We start from the raw sequence: 16,027 nt of genomic DNA, 5'->3' as shown, positions 1-16,027 counted from the left end.
TGTTTATTGCTCGGGGAATTGGCTACAAAAGGAGAGAGTTTCTGCTTCAGTTATATCGAGCAATGGTGAGACCACATCTGGAGCACAGTGTATCGTTTTGACCCTTAATCTGAGGAAGCATGTAAATGTATTACAGGCAGTTCAGAAAAGGTTTACAAGACTAATATCTGGAATCTGCCAGGTTGATTTGAGGAGAAGTTGGACGGGCTAGGTTTAAAATGAGCTGAGGTTCAGAAGAATGAATGTTAACTTGATTGAAACATGCAAAGGTCTTTTGACAGGATGGATGTGAAAGAACATTTACTCCTCTGGGAGGATTTAGAACTGGAGGCCACTGTTTGAAAGTAAGGAGTCAACCATTTCAGTAATAGTCAACGTGGAACTTTTTGTCCAAGTCAGGTAGAAGCAGAGTCTCTGAATATTTTGAAGGCAGATTCTTAAATAAAAACAGAAAATGCCAGAGCAGGCAGCATCTGCGGAAATTGCAACAGGTAATATTTTGTGGGAACTGGGGAAGGGAAAAAACAAGCTAGCTTTTAGAAACAGAGAAAGTGAAGGAGGGATAGATAGAACAGAGGGACTATCTTTGATAGGATGAGAACAAATGAGCTGAATTATATTACATTACATTTCTTTGTCTGTTTTATGTATTGTTATTAGTGAGGCTCTGGGGCCTGCCCAGCAGATTAGATCAAATTAGTAGAAAACATATTAACCCAAAATGATATTAAGCAGAAGCTAGACACAAAATGTTGGATTAACTCAGCGGGACAGGCAGCATTTCTGGAGAGAAGGAATGGGTGACATTTTGTGTCGAGACCCTTCTTCACTCAGACCGGTCTCGCCCCAAAACGTCAACTATTCCTTCTCTCCAGAGAAACTGCCTGTCCCGCTGAGTTACTCCAGCATTTTGTGTCTACAGTTTAAACCAGCATCTGCTGTTCCTTCCCACACGTGATATTAAGCAGTAGTGGCGAGTTCTGATATGGAAGGAAAGAAATTGTGGGTGACGTAAAATTGGAGAATTTGATTTCAAGTCTAGTAGCTGTAACCTGCCTTAGAAGGTTAGAAGACGTGGTGTGGTTCCTCAAGTTTGCATCGGGCCTCATTTTAACTATGTAGGAAGTTGAATGTCAGAGTGATATTTAATTAAAATATAACAGAACAATTCAGCACATGAACAGGCCTTTTGGCTCACAATGACAATGTCACAATCATACATGATGCCAAGACCAAATGTTATCTGCCTGCACCTAATTCATATCCGTCCATTGCCATGCATATCCAAAATCCTGTCCAAAAGTCTCTTAAATGCAACTATCATATCCGCCTTAACCACCACCCCTAGCAGCAGGTGATCAGAACTGCATGCAATACTCCAAATACAGCCCACCCAGAATCCTATAATGGGAATTAATCTAATGCCAAAGAATCCTCTCCAATAACTTTCCTACCACTAACGTGAGGCTCACCAGCCTATAATTTCCTGGATTCTCTCTAGTTCCCTTCTTAAAAAAAGAAGAACATTAACTACTCTCCAGTCCTCCAGGACCTCACTGTGACTAGAGAAGACACAAAGATCTTCGTCAAGGCTCCGGCAATCTCCTCTCTTGCCTCCCTCAATAACTTGGAATAGATCTCATCAGGTCCTGGGGAATTATCCACCTTAATGCTGTTCAAGAGCCTCAACACCTCCTCCTCCTTACTCTCAAACTGCCCTTGCAAATTAGTATTCTCCACACTGATCTCACTATCTTACGTGTCCTCCTCCTTGGTGAAAATACATGGAAAGTACCTTGTTTAGTAACTGATTCCGTTCCTGATGGCAGTTCTGCAGGTACGATTAGCATTTGAATCATCAAAGGCAAAGTTTCCCGCTCTAATATAACAACAGAAAATGATGGAAATATACAGCAGGTTAGGCCACTTCTGTGGGAAGCGAAGGGAAGGTGATGTTTCAGGTCAAAGACCTTTTGTCAAAATGTGAAGGAGCCAAAAGAACCATGTTATGCTGCAGCAGGGGCCTGGGGTGGGAGGGGAGGACGAGGGGGTGGAGGTTGGGAGGTGTCCCTGATAGTGGGAAAAAAACGGATGACCTTGGGATATGTTGCTCACAAGGTCAGAGAGCATAGATAAAAGCCTGTAGGAATTGCAAAGTGCAGAGCAGGAAGACTTAGCAACATATCGGGCAGAGCGTGTTCTTCACCCCCCTCCCTCCCCCAGGGGACAAAATGCAAACAAGCTGAGATGGACATCTGATATGGACGTTATCTGAAGTTGTAAGATGCAGTACTGAGTCCAGAAGGCTCCAATGTGCCTTGATAGAAGATGAGGAGCTGTTCCTCATGTTTACATTGGGTCTCATTGTAGTAGAACCGAAGGCCACAGACCAATAGATAGGTCAGAATGGGAGTGGGATGGAGAACTAAAGTAGCATGCAATGGGGAACTCAGTGTTGCCCCGACGACTGAATACAGATGCGTCACAAAACAATCACCCAATCTGCATTTGCCTTCTCCAACTTAGAGGAGGCCACATTGTGAACACCGATAGGAGTACACTAGGCTGGAAAAAGTACATCTAGATCGCTGCTTGACCTAAAAAGAATGCTTGGGTCCAGGGATAATGGGAATGCAAGACCTGAATGAACAGGTGTTGCAAGTGTTTTTTGGTGATAAAATGGGAATCTGAAATTTTGGTTGAATTTAAATACTATTGTCATCGATATCATCCTCAGTACAACTGAAACAGTACCACCATTACTGTCTGTCATCATTGTTGTACGATGTACAAGACCGACAAATAATTTCCAGCATCGGGTTGCAGCTTCTGCATTATTTTAGAATCACATTAGCTTCTGCACCTTGCTGATCTCTTGAGAGATGTTATCCAGATGTTTCTTTCGAAGATTTCTTTCATTTGTAGCCAAAGAGATTTTATATCCCATTTTTTTGGGGGATCTGGGAGCTCTTAGATAGGGCAGCATTTATTGTGCATACCTCATTGCCCTTGTGGAAGGTGGTGAGATAGGTGGTAAGATAGGCCTTCTCTGAGGGCATTTAATAGCCAACCACATTGCTCTAGGCCAGGAATCACATATAGACCAGAGTCGGTAAGGATAACAGCTTTCCAGTAAACATTAGTAAGATATTTTCTTACGTGATTTTTAGTTTAATTTAGTTTAAAGATGCAGTGCAGAAATAGGTCATTCGGCCCACCGATTCCGTACCGACCAACGATCTCCGCACGTTAACACTATCCTACCCGAGGGACAATTTTTTACATTTATACCAAGCCAATTAACGTACAAACCTGTACGGCTTTGGAGTGTGGGAGAAAACTAAAGTCCTTGGAGAAAACCCACGCAGGTCATGAGGAAAACGTACAAACGACATACAGACAAGCACCCGTAGTCAGGATCGAACCCAGGTCCCTGGGCACTGTAAGCGCTGTAAGGCAGCAGCTCTACCGCTGCACCACCGTGACACCCTTCAGATACTGATAGTTTTTGTGGTCTTTGTTCATAGTTATTATTGGTGTTCCTAATTCCAGATTATTATTTGTATTTGAATTTAAATCCCACAGATGCTACAATAGAATTTGAACACCGGCCTGTGGATTATTTGCTCAGGGATTCCAGGTCTTGAACTAATTACCATCACTGAAAGGTTTACACCGATTACACTGTAAAGTTTAAACTGGCCCTTTGATCCATGGCAACCATTGATCACCCATTCACACCAGTTCCAAGTTATCCCAGTTTCACACCCACTCCCTGCACACCAGAGGCAATTTGCAGAGGCCAATTAACCTACAAACCCGCACATCTATAGGATGTGGGATGAAATCGGAGCACCCGGAGGAAACCCACGTAGTCACGGTGAGAACATGCAAACTCCACCCAGCGGCATTGGCATCATGATGCAGAGCTTTGTTAACGGCATTACTGTGTCACTTTGAACTTGTAGAATTGAAATTCCGTGAATCACCTTGACTTTAAGAAAATTAATTATTCATAATGACCACTAAAATACTGATTATCTTCTGGCAAAATATAACCTTCCAGGCAGAGAATCCACCATCTTTTTTGTGACCTGACGCATCTGTCTAATGTGTGCGTGTAATAACAATATTTTTTTAAGTAACTTCTGGCAATGGGCCTCAACCAGAAAAAAGAACTACATTTAAAACACATAAATACATTGAATTGAAGTGAAATCGGATCATGATAGATTCTGATTCTGTGATATTTTGGGGGGTAAAGTCTTTAAAATATTATTTTTCTAAATATTATTTCCAGCAGCAGTTTATTAGCATGAGTACCGATTGTCAGGGTCTGCTTGTTTATTGCCTTGTTATTTCTGAGCATTGGAAAACAGCTGATAACTATAAGTGAGTCATGCATGCATGTAGCCCACATCCGTCTCGAGTTGAACATATTCCATTTCTGGTGTTTCTAAATGATTGTTCTGATTGCTGGATTGAATTGGTTTCCACATGTGGACAAACAGATGGAACTATTTATCATTAAGAGTCACACTGGGAATTTGGGCGACTTGTGCCTGATACCCCATTTATATTGGGATTCTAAATTCACATTTGTGCTGAAATAACAGCTTAATGGCAATAACTAGAAAATGATGAAGAATAGGAGAGCTGTCTTCTCTCCCTAGGTTAATATTTCCAAATACTTTTTCCCCCCAGAGCTGCAGAGCAGGAGATTGGCTTTGTGCTGATATAATTAGCCTTGCTTGGTCTAACACCCATTTCTGATCTGCAGCCAACTCCAACTGTAAATGAAAATTAGATCTTTTGTTCGTTGTTTATACTGAAAGTTAAGCATATCTGAGATTGGTTACAAAAATAGTAGTTTGCTCCTTAGCTTCTCTTTTTGTTTTGCAGATTAATTGATCTGCAGAGGAAGTGTGGGTACAGATGAACTCCTAATATAGCGAGTGAAAGTTTAACACTTTGTCTCAGACCTTTAAATTTCTTGGTGACGTTTTTTAAAAGTAATTTTTTTGGTATCTGGGGATCACTAGCAAGGCTGTCTCCAGTTATTCTTGGGAAGCTTCTTCTGGACATGACGCTGTTGGCTGGCAGATTTACATCAATATGTAAAGTTTGTGTGTGATTGACTGGCGTATTGATCGACTGACAATTTCACTGAAATTCTCACTCTCCCTCTATCCTGGCATTAGCACTGTTGTTCTCACTGTTTCTCGATTCCACTTGCAAGAACTACCTTAACCTAACGGTCATCCCAACTTCACCATGGATCAGATCAACTAACGTAGATCTGATACTTCGTATGCAGTTGTTATCAAGAGGTGATTATAGTTGAGAACTAGACAGGAGACAAATTAATGAGTGTTGGTTTGTATCCTTGTGACCTGCCTCTATGCAATATTTCAGGTTGGTATGAGCACGACAGAACATGATGTCAAGAGGAATAGCGTGTAAATGGCGCCAGTTCTACTAAAATATTATCCAAGTGTAGTCTTGGGTATGTTTGTACTGCACTTGCACTTGTATCAGGTCCGGTTAAGGAATGTCACATCTCCTTGTACAAGGTGTTAGCTACCTCAGTACAATCTAATATTGTATCGCTTGTGCTGATCCCCTTGTACATTCTAATCCAATTTCTCTTGATCTCATTTTTCTCCCGCAGGAGGTACAAGTCTCGACCCATCTGTGCCGAGCTCCAGGGGGATGTCCTCCGCTGCTACCAACAGAACCCAAACCAGACTCTCAGCTGCTCTGCCTTGGCCAAGCAGTATGCTCACTGCATCAACTATGCCAAACAGGTGAGCACGGTAATGCCAGCCACGGAACTGGAGACAGGCATGCAGTAGCAAGACATGCTTTGGGTGGGCCGTGGACGTACAGCATAGACTATGGTGAACTGGTTGTTCTTTTTAATAACTTTTAACTTTATGTAATCAACCCTTTGAGTTTCTCAACAATATTTTTTATTCAAGCTCCATCCAAAAATGTTATTATTTTAAGCTAGACTTTTCCGGATGGATCAGTGCCCTGATAGATAAGATAAGATCTGAGATGACTGGACTTACTCATATATAGGAGCATCAGTCTGAAGAAGGGTCTCGACCCGGAACGTCACCCATTCCTTCTCTCCTGAGATGCTGCCTGACCAGCTGAGTTACTCCAGCAGTTTGTGAATAAATACCTCGGACTTACTCATTCCATTCATTGTGAATATTCGCTACTGGGATAGCGCACCAGGAGACTGTCTGTGCCAGAATCAGTACTTATATTATGGGTGTGCTTCCACTCAGAATTTGCAGCACAGATACAGACCATACAGCCCAGCTGGTGTGTACCAACTATTATGTTCTACAGGAGATACAGCCTATCCAAAGTTTTCTAAATCAAGCAGCAACTTAGGGTGACAAAGTGTTGCAATTTGATCCAGGTCACAGGAGCTGGGAATTAAATATATTTGGGCTAAAAAGATAGAATTAGTAATGGTGATTGTGAAGCTATTGGATTTTCATAATCCATCCTCCTATTTATCATCATTATCCACTCTGCCTTGCATTCTTGACATTGAAATGATACCGCACAACCACTTAGTGTCTGGGCAATTGGTGATGGACAATAAGTGTTAGCCCTGCCAATGACATTTACATTCTTTGAATGAATAAATAAAACTTTTTTTCTCTTCTGGTAGCAGCTCTCTGTTCTGGTGCCAGTATGTTTTATAAATACCTCAGTGAAATGCAAGGCAGCAATTCCATCAAGTAATTATAGAGCAATGCTCTCTATGAATGTTCGCGGAACAAAGGGATTCATTTACTGTATTAAACTAATTTTCATCTGTTATGCTGCAACTATTGAAAGTCTCGTGATGTTATTAGGCAGCTGCACTAAATATCCTGGAGATGTAATGATGTCGGTGAAAAGGGCACACAACTGATAGCGACCCAAGTTACTGAATGTGTTATGGTGTAATTACTGTGGAGAAACAAAGTGATCATTACTTAAACAAAAACAGAATGCTCAGGAAATATATGGCACATTGATCTGCATCTGTGAAGGACGTCGATCCTTTATTATTCAATGATGTGTTTATCTTTCCTGGTCGAGTGTTCAATATTTTTCAAAGGCAAAAGGGAACAAAACCAAATGTGTTGTTAAATATTTAAAGATATTTGAAGGCTCAGACTGAAGAAGGGTCTCGACTTGAAACGTCACCTATTCCTTCTCTCCAGAGATGCTGCCTGTCCCGCTGAGTTACTCCAGGTTTTTGTGTCTACCTTCGGTTTGAACCAGCATCTGCAGTTCCTTCTTACACATCTCGGCAAGAGCACCTGGTTGAAATATATCTCCTTCTATTTAACAACTTCACTTCTCAGACATCCCTCTGGACTGAGGATGACACTTTCACTCTGGTTTGGGTAGGTTCTGTGATGGCTTTGAATTCAGTGTGGGTACTGCGCACTTTGCCGCAGATGGGGCAAGCAGGTGTAGAGTCGGTGAGGTGGTCCACTGCTTACACAGGCCATCAACGCATGCCCTCGAGATTCCAGAATGCTCCTTCTCCATGCTGAGTAGTCATGGGCCAGAGGTTCCCAGGAGTCGGTGTTTAATGCAGTTGCATTTCTTCAAGGACTCCGTGAACACGTGCTTAGATAGAAACATAGACAAATAGATGCAATAGTAGGCTATTTGGCCCTTTGATCCAACACCGCCATTCAATATGATCATGGCTGATCATCTAAAATCAGTCCCCGTCCCTGCTTTTTCCTCATATCCCTTGATTTCTTTAGCCCCAAGAGCTAAATCTAACTCTCTTCGTGAAAACTTTTTCTCTTTCTCTTTCCATGACAGAATGTTGAAGAGAGCATCTGTTTCAGGCGTCTAGTGTGAGATGTTTAAATTATGGGAGACATGAGGATGCTGGTTTATACACAAGACACAAAAGTGCTGGAGTAACTCAGAGGGTCAGGCAGCATCTCTGGAGAAAATGGATAGATGACATTTCCCAACATGAAACATCATCTGTCCATTGCCTTCACAGATGCTGCCTGACCTGCTGAGTTCATCCAGCACTCTTTTATGGGCTCACCATTTATTGGTTTCTCAGTACATATAACTCAGTCTGAAGAAGTTTCTCGACCTGAAACATCACCTGTCCATGTTCTCCAGAGCTGCTGCCTGACCTGCTGAGTTAATCCAGCACTTTATGTAAATGAGGGGCCTGCCCACAGCATCTAACTTGAGCCCACAGTATTGGGAGTGGTGGTCTCAAAAAGACAGTGATGCAGATACATTTATCCTCCAGGAAGTTTGGAAGTCTTACAGAGACAGCATCGTGGGGTTTTTCCAGTGCTTTGAGGTATTTGCTGAATGTAGTCCAGCTCTGAGAAGCATATTAGAAGACAGAGATACCTGTAAGATTTGTGCACGAACCACACACAAAACGTGTACAAATACTTGTCCGTACAAAAACAAATTTCCTTACATTATTTTTATTTCAGCTGTGCACGATTTATGACTTAATGGAACAAACGATACACGGACCATGAAGGGTTTACTCATTTCTAATTAATCTCATGTTTCATGTTTTAATCTCATGTTTCAATGCAAAAGTGCGCAGGAAGTCTCCATGCCATTGTAATTGTAACGAGCATTCACTACAACCTTCAATGCACGAGCATAGCCTTTGGTCATGGACAAAAAGGATATTTGAAAATCAAGACCTCAAGCCTGGCACAAAACACGCAGTCTTCTGGACAGCAGTGATCCCTGTCCACCAAGATGCTTCACAGGCCAAGATACCTGCAGTAAACATGCCAGCCAATGCACCACAAAAATACCACCAATCCTTAAAGATAGCTGAAAGGACAAGCAAACCAACGTCTGTATAAGAAAATAACTGCAGATGCTGGTACAAATCGATTTATTCACAAAATGCTGGAGTAACTCAGCAGGTCAGGCAGCATCTCGGGAGAGAAGGAATGGGTGACGTTTCGGGTCGAGACCCTTCTTCAGACTGATGTCGGGGGTGGGACAAAGGAAGGATATAGGTGGAGACAGGAAGATAGAGGGAGATCTGGGAAGGAGGAGGGGAAGGGAGGGACAGAGGAGCTATCTGAAGATGGAGAAGTCAACGTTCATACCACCGGGCCGCAAACTGCCCAGGCGAAATATGAGGTGCTGCTCCTCCAATTTCCGGCGGGCCTCACTATGGCACTGGAGGAGGCCCATGACAGAGAGGTCAGACTGGGAATGGGAGGGGGAGTTGAAGTGCTGGGCCACCGGGAGATCAGTGGCGTTAATGCGGACCGAGCGCAGGTGTTCAGCGAAGCGATCGCCGAGCCTGCGCTTGGTTTCGCCGATATAGATGAGTTGACATCTAGAGCAGCGGATGCAATAGATGAGGTTGGAGGAGGTGCAGGTGAACCTCTGTCTCACCTGGAAAGAATGTTTGGGTCCTTTGATGGAGTTGAGGGGGGAGGTAAAGGGACAGGTGTTGCATCTCGTGCGGTTGCAAGGGAAAGTGCCCGGGGTTAGGAAATAAAATCTGTGCCTTCATAATATTAGGGAAATGTTCCAGTTTGTACCGCAGTCCTAACAGTAAATTTAACGTTATTCAAAATAGGCTGCGTTGCTAAGATGCATTGGTCCAAGTCACGTGCATGGGAGCAAATGTTCTTATAGAGCTGTAAAGCAATAAAGTTAACAAACTCTGCTGTAAAGAAATTTTAGAGACAGAATCAACTCTTAGATTAAACTATTTGAGATATCAAGGCTGTTTCATTTTTCCCCATCTTATCTCAATTCCTAGTTTTTTTTCTAGTTTGGGTAGGAAGGGACGAGTGGACCAGGGAGTTGCGGAGGGAACGGTCTCTGCGGAATGCAGAGAGGGGAGGGGATGGGAAGATATGGCCAGTGGTGGGGCGTCTGTATTCTTTACCTGAGCAACATTCCCAGCAACGAGGTCTTAGTTATTCTCAGTCATTTACATTGGGTTGGCCACATTGTTTGCATGCTAAACACACAAAAAGACACACTATTCCAAACTCTACTTTTCGGAGGAATCAGGCAGACGGAGGAGAAGATTCAAGCATGTGATCAAACCTTCTTTGAGGAAATGCAACATCCACACCGACTCCCGGGAACCTCTGGCCCATGACTCAATTGCTCAAGTGAAGAAGGGACATTCAGGATGGTTAGAGAACCTCAAGGCCATTCACCAGAAGCTCACAGAAACCCTGCCTAAGCAGCGGATGGAGTATGATACTCACAAACCCCCATCTGTGGATGACTTTGCCGGTTTAGCCACCTCAGAAATCACAAAACCAGAGTAGAAACATGACATCGTCAATGTCAAGGAAGCACATAAGAAGTAAATAGAAACCAAATTGTTTGTGGGAGGAACTCAGTGGATCAGGCAGCATCTGTGGAGGACATGGTCAGACAACATTTTAGGTCGGGAACCTTTGTCAGTGCATAAGAGGAAGAGGAATGAATGGCCTCATTGACTGGAACTGAAAATAAAATCTGTGCCTTCATAATATTAGGGAAATGTTCCAGTTTGTACCGCAGTCCTAACAGTAAATTTAACGTTATTCAAAATAGGCTGCGTTGCTAAGATGCATTGGTCCAAGTCACGTACATGGGAGCAAATGTTCTTATAGAGCTGTAAAGCAATAAAGTTAACAAACTCTGCTGTAAAGAAATTTTAGAGACAGAATCAACTCTTAGATTAAACTATTTGAGATATCAAGGCTGTTTCATTTTTCCCCATCTTATCTCAATTCCTAGTTTTTTTTCTCTATCCTGTTATACCTTTATTTCAGATAAGATGTTAGGCTGACGTCTCTTCTGGCTGATCATGACATTACTCAGGTTGGGAAAGGAAATTCTCCATGTGCCCTATTCAGCATTGCACCTTCAAACCAACACTACTAAAAATCAGAATAACACATCATTCAGTCTTTCATTTCCTGCTTTGGGACCATTACAGGCCGTGCCAATAGCCTGCAATGTAGTAGTGACAGCATCAAGAGTAATTCATTGGCTTGAAGCACTTTTGGAATCATGAGGTTAAAAGAAAGGCATTGTACAAATGAAAGTTCCCTTTCTCAATTACTTGCTTATCTTTTAAACATCTTGTGGCACATGTGCTATTCTGAGATTTGAGCAGCCTTATCTTGATTTACAATTATCAGAATTCCTAAAATAGAGAGACTTCTTTGTAACTCAATGTCTTTATTTAAATATCTTAATCAGATCATGCTTTAACCTTTTCATCTCCATATATCCACTCTTACCCTATGTAATCACTTTCCATCAGCAATTTTTAATGTATTGTTTTATTGTTGTTTCTTTGACAAGGCCATCAATTATTGCCTATTTCTTGTTGCCCATGAGCAGAGTGCATCTAGAGTTGCATATACATCAGAGCAGGTGATGAAGACAGATAGCCATCCCTGAAGTACCTTTGTGAATCAGAATGGTTTTTACAGCAATCCATGTAATCGTGCATTATTAGCAGTTACTACATTTTTTAAAATTAGTTATTAACTTGATTTTAAGAGTGACGGTTGTTGTGCAGGGTTTTGAACTCTTGATTCTCAGTCTAAGCCTCTAGATTATTGGTGTACTAACTTAACCACTATAATACCATTGTACCCCTGAATATCATTCGTGAAGTTGGGTTCCAAAAATTGGAACTTAATGTTACACAATATTTTGTTCAATCTTTTTATTATTCAATCTTTTTATTATTTTTAGAACAACAGACGAGGCACATCTAGACACCTACACCTTCCAATGACTATCTGTTCTCAATGTGTGAAGTGCAATTTTTTTTTTTAATGTCTAGGTACCATTACAAGGTTTTGGAAGTGTGGTGTAAATTGGTTTCTGGATGATGAAAGACTTGCCAAAGTTTTTCTTTTATTTCCTGCACATTTTACTTTGTGGTACTTTGCAAAATATTCCAATTCCAATGTGAAGTTAAAGAGAAGAAAAGAATATGAAATGTGAGACCATTCAGCCCATCAAAACTACAGATTTTGTAGACCTGTTAAGATTAAACCATCCATCTGCAATTAAAAAAAACATTCAAGATGCAGGAGAATAGCAGGCAAACAATAGCTGACAGTGCTGCATAACTAACAGTTGCATTGTGTACATTTCGGTCTCTCACTTTTCCTTCTAGCCACTGCTTCTGCTGAGATTAATCAAAGATCATCAAGGTTGGGGCCTGTCAGCCCAACACCTGTCATCCCTTTAAAACAACATCTTTATCCTTGGGCCATACAAATTTATTTTGCACCCTATTCCATTTATATCCTAAAGTTGTACTTCAAATCTAATGTGGAGAGGGAGTGGATTTTTCTCTTGTGCCAGGAGGACAGGAGTTGTGACCTGACTGGTATTCAATGAAATGAACTACTGACCTAGAGACACCTAGTTAAATTTGTTTAAACAATTAAAGAAAAGGCTAGCATCAGTACTGGTGACCATGAAACTACTAGATTGTCTTTTAAAAAAATTCAATCAAAATTCCCAAATGTCCTTGGATAGAAGAAAATCTGCTATGGCCTGCTGCGATTATTCCGAAATGGCCTTGCAATTCCAGGGGCAATTAGGGTTGGATAATAAATGCTGATCTTGAACTGTGCACATTGCCAATTAGCTAAATGAGAACAGTAAAATGTTTATTAGGTGAATATATTGTGTTTATTAGAATCTATTACCTTAATGGGAATATGGAAACTGGTAGATATACCACACGGGTGCATTTCTAGAAGATCATTTAATTGACCTTGGTCGCCCTTACCTTCATTTTTTTTAAACAATAAATATATATGTCTTGTTTCTTTTCTTGCATTAGAGCCTTCTGGGCAAAGGAGGTTAAAATGGTCTCCTGTCTCATCAAAAAGCCCTCATCATCTACTTGGATGACAGATCACCTTTCAGAAGTAATCAAAGAAACGCGACAAAAGCATCAGGACATTATCGGAAAGAGGAAACAAAGGGCCATTGTCACCACAGCAACAGCCACAGCAAGCACCCTCATTTAATTGGTGGGGATGTGTTTGGCATGGTTGTGAATGTCTTAACAACCTGTCAGGCTTCTAGTCCTACCAAAATGTGTTCAGCTTTTCTGTAATTGTTCTGTCCTATGACATTATATGGAATATTTTTGTTTTGTTTAACATGAGGCCTTTGAAAAATTCTAACAATGATGTGATTAAATCTGTCTTTCAAAATGCAGCTGACTTGGCCTCAACTACTTGGTTCTGTCTGAGCTTTCGATGTACAAAATGTCTTGTTATTTTGAATGTATGCATTACACAATACAGTTCAGTGTTTTTTATTTTTTAAACCCCCTTTGCTGGACAGTATTCCAGACATTGCTTGCACATTTTGATTTTTGAGCTGCACTGAGATAAGCTCATTACAACCTGAGACGGGACAAACTCTTTGAAATCAGTGTTCTAATCCAGAATACGGTTCACTGAGTTTGGTGTCTGGACTTGTGTCACATTATAAGAGGTAGCCAACTGGCCCCGACCCAGGTTATCCCCTGTGGCCTAATGATTATCTTCTGATGGTTTCACGTGGGGTTCACATCCATCCAAATTTCTTTCAACTTAATATTGAGGACTAAATTTGTGATTGTAACTTGGATTTATGGTCTGACCCCCAAAGTGAAGTGGGAGAGCAATGTCTCCTTCAGGGGAATCTCTCTTCATTTAGCCACATTGCTAATTCGGGCCCTGTCTCAGATTCAAACCGCAAAGTGTGAAAGAAAGATATTTTCCAGTAACTCTGTATTTGGAGTATGAATGACTCTTTAGAGGTGCATTGGCTGGAAACACTCATTTAGTTTCTCTTTTCCTCAGATATTCACCCCACAGTGAGTTCAAACGGAGGGTGAAGGCCAGGTGCTGCCAACCTATTGTTCTTTGGACTGATGTCAACTTAGTTTTAATACGTCCTGGAAAAATGTGTTCCGCAAAAAGAGCAAACTAAACACAAAGGGAACTTTGAGGATGAATAAATACAAGGGACAATTGAAAGTAAGGAAAAAAAGCCAAATATTAAGTACATAGATGGCAGTGGAGAGCACAGGAGAGAGGTTTAATAAAAACAATTGGAGAAACAAAGAGAAACCTCTCGCTTGTTAATCTATTTATGTTGTTTATCAATGTACATCAAACAAAATAGTGAAATAGTTCAGAAACATTAATAAAAAAGGACATGATGGGAATAGGACAATAACACAGGAAACAATAGATGATGGCTGAAATATTAAATAGAACTTCAGTTTAGTATTAATCAGCATCAGTGGATGCTGCATCCATCCAAAAGAATTACCGACTGGGCTTATATTCACTGGAATTTAGACGGATGAGCGGGGTGAAGGATCAGAAACATATAACATAGATGATGAAGGATCAGAAACATGTAAAATTATAAAGCGATTGGACAGGCTAGATGCAGGAAAAATGTTCGCCATGTTGGGAGAGTCCCGAACCAGAGGTCACAGTTTAAGAATAAGGGGTAGGCCATTTAGGACTGAGATGAGGAAAAACATTTTCATTCAGAGAGTTGTGAATCTGGAATTCTCTGTCACAGAAGGCAGCGGAGGTCAATTCACTGGATGTTTTCAAGAGGGAGTTGAATTTAGCTCTTGGGGTTTGGGGGGAAAAGCAGGATCAGGGATAGCCAAAAAGCTGGAGTAACTCAGTGGGACATGCAGCATCTCTGGAGAGAAGGAATGGGTGACGTTTCGGGTCAAGACCCTTCTTCAGCAGGAACAGGGTACTGATTCTGGATGATCAGCCATGATCATATTAAATGGCAGTGCTGGCTCGAAGGGCTGAATGGCCTACTCTTGCACCTACTTCCTATGTTTTTATGTGATGTTCAATAATGGGTGAGTAGTCAGGTATGGGCATTTAGAGTAGTTAAAGGGGATGCATTAAGATATTTGGCGTGAATGTATTGCATTATGGAAGAAAGGCAGCCAAGGGCTTGCTCCACATAATTAATAACTTAATTAAGGTTAGACTTGGGTACAGTTTGTTAGAAGACTGATGGATAACTTACACCTTTAGTAAGGGAGATTGAAGATCATGCCTGGCAAATTATAGATCAGTTAGTTTAACATCAGAAGGATGGGATATCCACAAAAAGAAAGAACATCTAGAAATGTAAAGTATAAATAATGAAAAGTCAGCTTGGATTTCCAAAGGGAAAATCTTACATGACCGGCATTATTGAGGTTTTTTTGAAGTGGGAACAGAGAGGAGATAATGGTAATTCAGTTGATGTAATGTGGATTTTTGAAAAGGCTTCCAAAGAGTTACCTCATTATACACTAATGAATGTGGTCAGGGAAATAGAAATACTCAGTGGTTTCAAGGCAGAAAGCAGAGAGTAGGAGTAAAGAGTTCTCATTGGAAGACAGTGGGTTGTGATGCTCCATGGTGATTATGCTGGGACCACTGATATTCATGATTCCTGTATCCTGAAATTAGAAAAAAAATCCTAAACTGTACCAAGTAAAAATGTCTTTGTTCCAGTTCATATCTAGTGCATATGACAAATAAAGGCAGTGGAGGCCAATTCTCTGGATGCTTTCAGGAGAGAGCTAGATAGAGCTCTTAAAGATAGCGGAGTCAGGGGGTATGGAGAGAAGGCAGGAACAGGGTAGTGATTATGAATGATCAGCCATGATCACATTGAATGGCATTGCTAGCTCGAAGGGCCAAATGACCTACTCCTGCACCTATTTTGTCTATTGTCTAAACACACTTGAGATTGGCAGTGGATAGTCATTATTGAGAACCATAAAACCAAAGGATAGACTTAAATTGTAGGCCAGTTAATGCTAAACCTGTATTGATATTTGGATGCCATTTATAGTACAGTGAATACATTGGGCTAGATTGTGCAGGTGGTGTGTGTGTGTAGATCAAATGTCTGGCTAGAGAGGAGTCATCGACGCATTCCCATCTTCTGTGTTCCCACATTT

The 16,027-nt window shown here is 41.2% G+C and overlaps 1 protein-coding gene across 1 annotated transcript in view; it reads left to right on the top strand.

Annotated features, from left to right (window-relative positions):
* Positions 1-13,255, top strand: part of chchd3a (coiled-coil-helix-coiled-coil-helix domain containing 3a) — a 233,628-nt gene extending 220,373 nt beyond the window's left edge. Inside the window, exons 7-8 of the mRNA XM_078420115.1 lie at positions 5,672-5,807; positions 12,875-13,255. Coding sequence (XP_078276241.1) covers positions 5,672-5,807; positions 12,875-12,898 — 160 coding nt within the window. The 3' untranslated portion in view covers positions 12,899-13,255. The remainder of the gene's footprint in view (positions 1-5,671; positions 5,808-12,874) is intronic.
* Positions 13,256-16,027: the final 2,772 nt, after the last annotated feature.

Source organism: Rhinoraja longicauda, chromosome 23, assembly GCF_053455715.1.
Source record: "Rhinoraja longicauda isolate Sanriku21f chromosome 23, sRhiLon1.1, whole genome shotgun sequence".
Lineage (NCBI taxonomy): Eukaryota > Metazoa > Chordata > Chondrichthyes > Rajiformes > Arhynchobatidae > Rhinoraja > Rhinoraja longicauda.
Note: the sequence above shows the minus strand (reverse complement) of the source record. Positions and strands in the feature narration are given on the sequence as shown.